This window comes from Aulostomus chinensis, chromosome 19, assembly GCF_037954235.1.
Source record: "Aulostomus chinensis isolate RoL2024-O1b breed Wild chromosome 19, RoL_Achi_v1.0, whole genome shotgun sequence".
Taxonomy (NCBI): domain Eukaryota; kingdom Metazoa; phylum Chordata; class Actinopteri; order Syngnathiformes; family Aulostomidae; genus Aulostomus; species Aulostomus chinensis.
The window spans coordinates 20,224,303-20,234,864 of NC_141338.1; the positions used below are offsets into that span (position 1 = coordinate 20,224,303).

General features: G+C 47.3%; 1 protein-coding gene across 1 annotated transcript; it reads right to left on the reverse strand.

Annotated features, from left to right (window-relative positions):
* Positions 1-6,466: 6,466 nt before the first annotated feature.
* Positions 6,467-9,706, reverse strand: LOC147244332 (uncharacterized). Its single transcript, XM_086186580.1, has one exon. It carries the CDS (start codon positions 9,659-9,661, stop codon positions 6,467-6,469), a length of 3,195 nt encoding a protein of 1,064 aa, XP_086042706.1. The 5' UTR covers positions 9,662-9,706.
* Between the last annotated feature and the right edge of the window lie 856 nt (positions 9,707-10,562).

Below are 10,562 nucleotides of genomic sequence, written 5' to 3' on the forward strand. Positions count from 1 at the left end.
GTCTGATGTGGAGCAGCGGCCCAGGACCACTCCACTCCTGCTAGTGAGCACAAGCAACTCACATCATGGTCAAAAACATGGTCAAAAATCCAGCCTGAAGGAAATCATGACAGGATGATAAACCTTTGACTTTCACTTGGTAAGTCGGTCCACACGGGTCGAAATGCTGAGTTGACACTTTCAGAGTGCCTACAAACCAGTGTTGAGCCACGTTTTTGGTGAAGTGTGAAAGGGGCTTAAATGAGAAAAATACTGCAATGGAAGGCAAAAAAAGGTAAGTTAGTGAGGCAGGGCAACAGTGTCAGAAAAAGAAGAAGCAGAAAATAGAAAGGAGGAGCTGAGTCACAACAGGAGACAGCAAGAAAGTCAGAGCAAAAGAGAGGGAGAGCGAGGGAGTGAGAGCGTCAGCTCAGTTGTCGACGTGGTTCAACACGTTTCCTGTCCTGGGTAAAAATAGAGCTGCCTGTTCCTCTCTGTGAGAAGCGGGGGTGGAGGTTCTGCTGCCACGACAGGGGAAACAGCAACATCCCTTTTGATACATGCACACTCTCACTGTATGTAAACACTCACTGTATGTAAACACACACACTGTATGTATTCAAACACAGTATGTACACACGCTCACTGTATGTACACACACACTGTATGTACACACACTGTATGTATTCAAACACACTATGTACACACTGTCACTGTATGTACACACACACTGTATGTTCACACACACTGTATGTATTCAAACACAGTATGTACACAAACTCACTGTATGTATACACACACACACTGTGCGTACACACAGTTTGTACACACACAGTTTGTATACATACTGTGTGTACACACACTCACTGTGTGTACACACACTCACTGCATGTACACACGCGATATGTTCCCAAACACTGTATGTACACACACTCACTGTATGTACACACACAGTTTGTACACACACTGTTTGTATACATACTGTGTGTACACACACTCACTGTATGTACACACTCACTGTATGTATACAAACACAGCATGTACACACACTCACAGCATGTACACACAGTATGTATACAAACAGTATGTACACACACTCACTGTTTGTTCACAGTATGTACACACACTCACTGCATGTACACACACACTATGTATTGAAACACAGAATGTACACACACTCACTGTATGTACACACAATGTATGTGTACAAACACAACATGTATACACGCTGTATGTATACAAACACAGGATGTACAGCCACTCACTTTATGTACACACGCTGTATGTATACAAACACAGGATGTACAGCCACTCACTTTATGTACACACACTGTATATACACACTCACTGTATGTTTACAAACACAACCTGTACACACACTCACTGTATGTACATACTGTATGTACACACACAGAGCATGTACATACACTCACTGTATGTTTACAAACACAGCCTGTACACACACTCACTGTATGTACATACTCACTGTATGTACACACACAGAGCATGTACATACACTCACTGTATGCACACACACTGTATATACACACTCACGGTATGTATACAAACTCAGCATGTACACACATTATGTATAAAAACACAGCATGTACACACACTCATAGTATGTACATACACTGTATGTACACACTCACTGTATATATATTAACACAGCATGTATACACTCATTGTATGTACACACACATCATGTACACACACTCACTGTATGTACACACTCACTGTATGTATACAAACACAGCATGTACACACACTCACTGTATGTACACACACACTGTATGTGAACAATGTGTGTATAATTAGTGTGCATTGTGTTTGTACACACACAATGTGTACAAACACAATGTGTACAGTCATTTTATGTACACATACTTGATGCAGTAATACACACTTTCCACAAATGCACGTTTAAAAACACAGAATGTACACACATTTTACTGTACGTATACACACATTGTATGTACATACTCCTTACGTATACACATACTCTATGTATACACACACACTATGTGCACATTCTCACTGAATGTATACACACAGTATGCATACACAAAGAGTACGCACACTCACGATGTAAACACACTGTATGTATACACACTCACTCTATATATACACAATGTCTGTTCACACGCACACTATACATACGTATGTATACACACATAGTATGTATATACACAACATATCAATACACACTCACTGTATGTATTCACACATGATGTACACACACTGTTTGTATATACACAGTATGTTAACACACTGTATGTATACACAGTATGAAGGGACACACTTTATGTATACACACACTCTATATAGAGATACACACATTAACACTAACTGAATTTGCTTGGCTGCAGCTTCTTCTGGGCTCCCATCAAGCTCAGTTTGTTCCCAAAGCTCTCCTGTTATGACAGAGAAAACATGAAATATGAAATCCAGGACGCAACCCTGCAGAGACTCTCACTGCCACTACTGAGGCGCTCAGCCGGTACTCACAGAACTGCAGGTACCTCAAGTCTTACTCCCTGAGTAGTTGGTGCTTCAACGGTTATTTCATAGTAGCTTGACTCAGCTGACTACAGAGCGTGCTGCTGTTCTTTACTACCCTACTACTCTGATGGGGTGGCCGGCTGCTCGTCTGGCCGCCAGCTGTGGAGTTAGCTGCCACAGCTGGTGGCCTGTGGGTGGTCTCTGTCATCGGCCAATAAGGCTCAGGACCTAAACAAACATGGCCCCAGTGACTATCCTCACCTGCGGGCCTACATCATCTGACTGGGATGAGTTACTTGATGAGTCACTTCATGAATGCCAGCAAGCGGATCAAACTTTATTGGCCAGTCAGTGACCCACAGATGTCTAGGGCTCAGGCGTCAGAATGGGGCGCAGTCGCTGTTTTAGCATTTGTCCAGTTAACACAGGAGGTTGTTGGGTCTTTCACAAACACACACACACAGTCATCATTCTAATGTGCAGTAAATTTTTACATTCCTGTTATAATTTCAATTCATATTAAAATATCTGTCAAAATGAAGCCGTTGGAATTTTTTTTTTCAGAACCAGACCTGCTCCGCCTGTAAGCAGCCCAGTGTGTTGGGGAATGAACTAGCGTGAACACACTCACAGTCATGGTGACCACACACCGAGCAGCCTGGTGACAACACCTCGCGCTCCACCACGTTAGCACACACTCCTACACACCTTCCTTACTAGAGAACTGCAACATGTTAATCAGCGACTCCCACACGGAAAATTGGACAAATGTTTCATCAAATCCACCGACATTATATTTGCATACTGTTTGTCAGAGAGGCAGCAGAACCCTCACAGCCCCCAAACAGGAAGGAAGTGGTGCACGCTGATGCGTTCCCATGGCAGCTCAACTGTAGACTTCCAGCTTTGTGGAAACATGATAGATGATAAAATGTATCGTTTAATATGCTGGTTGAAATGCAGAACAGGTTTTGATGACAAACCATGAATAAACCGGCTGAGCTGGAGTGATAGACGTCGCTGCTGAATGTGACATGACGCCAACATGCTGCAGTGATGGTGAACAAATGACACTTACTGTGATATTAGTGACAATGTGCCTGATGAGCTTCCCCCACTGAGGTCCAAGTAGGCCCTGGTGCAATCCATCATGACTCATCAGGGTGGTGGTGAAAACTGAACGCCACTGTCACCCCTGTCTTGTGTGTCATCTGACCTGTTGCTGAGTTCTAGATGTTAAATTATAGACTACACTGTTTTATACGTCAAGTCAGGTCAGTTTTATTTGTACGGCGCCAAATCACAACAAAAGTTCTCTCATGACTCTTGACTAGTAGAGCAGGTCCAGCACCACTCCTTCAATGAACCTCCACCCAACAATTCTCCATCAGCAAGCACATCCTGCAACAGCAGCCACCAAAACCTTCCTGTCAACAGGCAGGAACGTGGAGCAGATCCAGGATCAGTGGGGACGGAGGTCTGCTTTGACTGGTTGGGGGGAAAGAGAGCAGGAGAGCAGGACAGAGAAGAAGGCAGAGAATGGAGGAAGACAGATATACAGAAGGAAAGAGAGAGACAGAGATAAAGAGAGAGAAAGGAGGAGAGACTGATGGACTGACGGGGAGGTGAACAGGTGGAGCTACGGGTGGAAGCTGGAGCCTCTTCAAGTCTGCAGCAACCTTCAGCTGCACCTGGGATCTGGGATGCGGGGAGCACAAAGACTCTGGAGAAGAAGATAAGTTAGTAATACATATGAGTATGAGTATTACGTTATTACACTCTGGCAAAAGATAGAGCTACACTTTGGTTATTACGCTCTAGCAAAGGTCGCTCTATATTCTTGCTATAACACTCCAGCAAGAGGTGGATCTAAACTCTAGTTATTAAGCTTGAGCAAAATCGGATCTACAGTCTAGTTATGAATAATCTGACAAGAGATAGAGCTGCTCTCTCGCGAGAGGTAGAGCTATACTGTAGTTATTACACTCTAGTAGAGGAGGATCTAGGTTGTAGCTATAATTCTCTAGCTAGAGGTAGAGCTGTACTGTAGTTATAACACTCTAGTAGAGGTGGATCTAGGTTGTACCTATAATTCTCGAGCTAGAGGTAGAGCTGTACTGAGGTTATTGCACTCTAGTAGAGGTGGATCTAGGTTGTACCTATAATTCTCTAGCTAGAGGTAGAGCTATACTATACACTCCAGTAGAGGTGGATCTAGGTTGTAGCTATAATTCTCTAGCTAGAGGTAGAGCTATACTGCAGTTATTACACTCTTGTAGAGGTGGATCTAGGTTGTAGCTATAATTCTCTAGCTAGAGGTAGAGCTATAAAGTAGTTATTGCGCTCTAATCGAGGTGGATCTAGGTCGTAGCTATTATTCTCTAGCTAGAGGTAGAGCTATACTGTAGTTATTACACTCTAGTAGAGTTGTGTCTAGGTTGTAGCTATAGTTCTCTAGCTAGAAGTAGAGCTATACTGAAGTTATTACACTCTAGTATAGGTGGATCTAGGTTGTAGCTATAATTCTCTAGCTAGAGGTAGAGCTATACTTTAGTTATTACACTCTAGTAGGGGTGGATCTAGGTTGTAGCTATAATTCTCTAGCTAGAGGTAGAGCTATACTGTACACTCTAGTAGAGGTGGATCTAGGTTGTAGCTTTAGTTCTCTAGCTAGAGGTAGAGCAATACTGTAGTTATTACACTCTAGTAGAGGTGGATCTAGGTTGTAGCTATAATTATCGAGCTAGAAGTAGAGCTATACTGTTGTTATTACACTCTAGTAGAGGTGGATCTAGGTTGTTGCTATTATTCTCTGGCTAGAGGTAGAGCTATACTGTAGTTATTACACTCTAGTAGAGGTGGATCTAGGTTGTAGCTTTAGTTCTCTAGCTAGAGGTAGAGCTATACTGTACACTCTAGTGGAGGTGGATGTAGGTTGTAGCTTTAGTTCTCGAGCTACAAGTAGAGCTATACTGTAGTTATTACAGTCTAGTAGAGGTGGCTCTCGGTTGTAGCTATAATTCTCTAGCCAGAGGTAGAGCTATACTGTAGTTATTACACTCTAGTAGCGGTGGATCTAGGTTGTAGCAATAATTGTTAGCTAGAGGTAGAGCTATACTGTAGTTATTACACTCTAGTAGAGGTGGATCTAGGTTGTAGCTATAGTTCTGTAGCTAGACGTAGAGCTATACTATACACTCTAGTAGAGGTGGATCTAGGTTGTAGCTATAATTCTCTAGATAGAGGTAGAGCTATACTGTACACTCTAGTAGACTTGGATCTAGGTCGTAGCTATAATTCTCTAGCTAGAGGTAGAGCAATACTGTACACTCTAGTATAGGTGGATGTAGGTTGTAGCTTTAGTTCTCTAGCTAGAGGTAGAGCAATACTGTAGTTATTACACTCTAGTAGAGGTGGATCTAGGTTGTAGCTATAATTCTCGAGCTACAAGTAGAGCTATACTGTAGTTATTACAGTCTAGTAGAGGTGGCTCTCGGTTGTCGCTATAATTCTCGAGCTAGAAGTAGAGCTATACTGTAGTTATTACAGTCTAGTAGAGGTGGCTCTCGGTTGTAGCTATAATTCTCTAGCCAGAGGTAGGGCTATACTGTAGTTATTACACTCTAGTAGAGGTGGATCTAGGTTGTAGCTATAATTGTTAGCTAGAGGTAGAGCTATACTGTAGTTATTACACTCTAGTAGAGGTGGATCTAGGTTGTAGCTTTATATTTCTCTAGCTAGAGGTAGAGCTATACTGTACACTCTAGTAGAGGTGGATGTAGGTTGTAGCTTTAGTTCTCTAGCTCGAGGTAGAGCAATACTGTAGTTATTACACTCTAGTAGAGGTGGATCTAGGTTGTAGCTAGAACTTGAATACACCTTACGGTGATACTTGGACACGTCATCAGTGATTAACCCGGGGTCACAGGGTGTTTCGGGTCTTTAATAATCATACACCCTCGCCTGGGGGCCTGCACGGGGGTGATCAATCCCCGGCTTGTGTCCAAGTAGCGCACCACGGATCCCCCCTACGGATCCACAGCCACCGCGAGGCCTTTTCTGCGGCCTCGAGGATGTTCTTGGTGGCTGTCCTCAACTGCAGTCCTCTAACTCCAAGGAGTTTGAGCACTTTCTGGAGTGAATGTCCTGCGAATCCTCTGCACCCGATTTCGACTGGCTCGCAGCGGGCTCTCCAGCCATTGCTCCGGCACTCTGTGGTGAGCTCAGAGTATTTGGCCCTCTTGCGCTCATTGGCCTCATCAATCCGGTCCTCCCAGGGGACAGTCAGTTCCAGCAGGACCACTTGCTTGGTGGACTCCGATGTTAACACCATATCTGGGCGGAGTGAAGTGGTAGCTATGTTAGCTGGGAACTTGAGTTGCCTTCCCAGGTCAACTTGGAGCTGCCAGTCACGGGCGGTAGCGAGGAGTCCTCCTGAGGAGTTGGGCTGGTGTTTTGCCTTCTGCCCCGCTTTAACGAAAGTGATTGACTGCTTCGGGGCGACCTGGGTCTTGCTGTTCTGTATCGCTGTGCAGATGGAATCCGCCAAGGATTTAAGAACTTGGTCGTGGCGCCAGCGATACCGCCCCTCTCCTAACGCCTTTGAGCAGCAGCTCAGAATGTGATCCATGGTGCCCCTCCTCTGGCACAACTTGCACTCAGGCGTATCTGCCAGGCCCCAGGTGTGCAGGTTGGCCGGGCTTGGGAGGACATCGTAGACTGATTGGATGAGGAACTTTGTGCGCAGTGGTTCAGCTCTCCAGAGCTCTGCCCAGGTGAGTTTGCGGGGTTCTGCATGCTCCCACCTTGTCCACGCCCCTTGCTTGGACATGCTGACCATCTTGCTGCAGCGTTCTTCCTCCACCTCAGCACGTATCTCCTCTTGGACCAGTTGGCGCTTCTCCTTTCCATGAGCGTGGTCGTAGCGTGGCTTGGGAAAGCTACCAAGGCCTGCCCTCCCCATTGCCACGGTTCCAACCAAGGTTTTATGCCTCAGCCTTGCCTCCGCTCTGCTAACGGCTTCTTGAGCCTGCCACTTCCTCCCGGTCTTGACAAGAATTCCCGCCGAGGTCTCCTTGACATCTGCTGAGTCTCTGTACATCATCACCTCTCTGGAGCGGGTGACTTTGAACTCCTCTGTTAGTCCACTGAACGGGAGGTGCAGCTTGGTGGAATGGCCATTCAGGGCGATGCTGCTTAAGGACCGAGGGAGCCCCAGCCATCTCCTGAGAAATTGGCTGATGGTCTTCTCTAGTGCCTCTACCGTTGTCATGGGTACCTCGTAGACTAACAGGGGCCAGAGTATTCTAGGCAGGACTCCGTGCTGGTACAGCCAGGCCTTGAACTTTCCTGGGAGACCGGATTTGTCGATGGCTGTGAGCCAAGAAGACAGGTCGCTCTTGGTCTGCTGAACTGCTGCTGCATCCTTCAGGGAGCTGTCAAAGATTTTACCCAGGCTCTTGACAGGTTTTTTGGTCACTGTTGGAATCTTGGTCCCTCCCAATGTAAAGCGGAACTGATCGGCCACTTTACCTTTTTTCAGGACCAGAGACCTTGACTTTGCTGGCTTGAAGCTCATCTTCGCCCATGAGATAAGCTGCTCAAGCCTCTGAAGGAGCCACCTGCACCCAGGCACAGATGTAGTCATCACTGTTAAGTCGTCCATAAAGGCTCTTATGGGCAGCTGCCGGGTCCCAGATCTTGACTTGGGCCCTCTGCATTCTACCTCCGCCGACTTAACAATCATGTTCATGGCCAAGGAGAAGAGTGACACCGAGATGGTACAGCCGGTGATTATGCCCTTCTCCAGGCGGTGCCAGGCAGATGTTACTTGGCCTGAGGAGACTCTTGCACTGAAGTCGTTGTAATAGTCCATGATGAGGTTGCAGATCTTCTCAGGAACGTGATGTCTCGTCAGTGCTGTTTCAACAAGCTTGTGTGGGATAGAGCCGTAGGCATTGGTTAAGTCAAGCCAGAGGGTTGCCAAGTCTCCTTTGCTTTCCCTTGCCTCCCGGATCAGCTGCGTCACCACTCCTGTATGCTCCAAGCACCCAGGCACTCCCGGAACTCCCCCCTTTTGGACAGAGGTGTCTATGTAGGCATTCTTCAGGAGGAACTCTGTTAGTCGTTGAGACACAATCTTAAAGAAAATCTTGCTTTCAACGCTGAGCAATGAAATTATGCGAAACTGCTCAATGTTGCTAGAGTTCTCTTCCTTCGGGATCCAGATGCCTTCGGCGTGCCTCCACTGGGCGGCAACTTTCCCTCTCCGCGAGACCACCTTTAAGATCTTCCACAGGCGATTGAGAATCCATGGACACTGCTTATAGACCCTGTAGGGTACGCCACTGGGGCCGGGTACCGAACTAGATCTTGCTGCTTTGACAGCTACTTTTACCGCTGCCAGGGTGGGCTCAGCACTGTTGAATTCGGACACTGGTTCTGGAGGTGTCACCAGTGCCTTGCAAGGGCCAAGCTCTTGATCTCTTGAAGTGTCACTGAAGGTGGTGTTGAGATGGTGGTTGATCTCTTCTACAGGGCAAGCCAGGTGGCCACTTCGCTTCTGGCCCAGTAGCCTCTTGGTGAAAGCAAAGGGGTTGCCAATAAAGGCGCTTCGCTTCCGAGCCCTTTCTTTGCCCTTCCTTCGGTGCCACTCGGCCCTCCTCAACGTGATGAGCTTCTTCCTTATGATGTTAGTGAGTTCCGATAGAGCAAGTCTCTCCTCTTCTTTGGCTGCCTTGAACTGGTGTCTCAAGGATTTCAGCTCTTGTCTCAGCTGACTTATCTTGACTTCCCGCCGGTTGAGCTTTGCTGGGTTGCTTGCTCCTTGCTTTTGTTCCACTCCAAAACGCTCAGCTCCCATACTCATTATAAGGGAGCACATGGTTTGGAGTTTCTGGTCAGCATTGCCCCTCGAGATGGCTTCCAAGGTCTTGTCTACATCCTCATCCAGCTTGGACCACTCCTTGCTGTTGGCGGCAGGCCACTTCACCCGACGATGTTCCGATTTCCTGCTTGGAGGGGGGACTTGTGTTGCTTGGAGGTTCTGAGTACTGTGGGGGGACTCCGGACCCGGCTCCTCCTCCGTCTGACCAGGTACTGCAGTCACCGCAACAGGGACTGTTGCGCCAGCTGCCGTTCCTGTGCGTTGCTTCACTTGATCCCTCCTGAGGCAGGCCATCTTAGTCTGGTGGATCTTCAGACCTCTCAGGTCTTTGCAGACCTTGCCGCATGTGCAGACTGCGCTCGTAATCCGTTGTCCATTTGCTTGGGTCATTGCCAGTAAATCCGTCCGATTGGGATGCTCATCCTCCCCCCCTCTCGGGCATCCCTGGGGGTATTTTTCTGTAGGGTTCTTCGTAGCAAGTTTATGGGTGCTCCCTCACGGGAGCTGCAGGTCGGGTGGCTAACCCTTCCTACCCCAGTTGCCGTCTCTCCGGGCTGTCCGCTGTCTCTCCAGCCGTCACCACTCTATTCATGGACGTCATCCAGACTTTCCTGGAGGTCAATGGCTGTGCCAGATGTGATAGAACTTGAATACACCTTACAGTGATACTTGGACACGTCATCAGTGATTAACCCGGGGTCACAGGGTGTTTCGGGTCTTTAATAATCATACACCCTTGCCCGGGCGACCCAGCCGCGGGTGATCAATCCCCGGCTTGTGTCCAAGTAGCGCACCACGGATCCCCCCTACGGATCCACAGCCACCGCGAGGCCTTTTCTGCGGCCTCGAGGATGTTCTTGGTGGCTCTCCTCAACTGCAGTCCTCTAACTCCAAGGAGTTTGAGCACTTTCTGGAGTGAATGTCCTGCGAATCCTCTGCACCCAATTTCGACTGGCTCGCAGCAGGCTCTCCAGCCATTGCTCCGGCACTCTGTGGTGAGCTCAGAGTATTTGGCCCTCTTGCGCTCATTGGCCTCATCAATCCGGTCCTCCCAGGGGACAGTCAGTTCCAGCAGGACCACTTGCTTGGTGGACTCCGATGTTAACACCATATCTGGGCGGAGTGAAGTGGTAGCTATGTTAGCTATAATTCTCTAGCCAGATGTAGAGCTATACTGTAGTTATTACACTCTAGT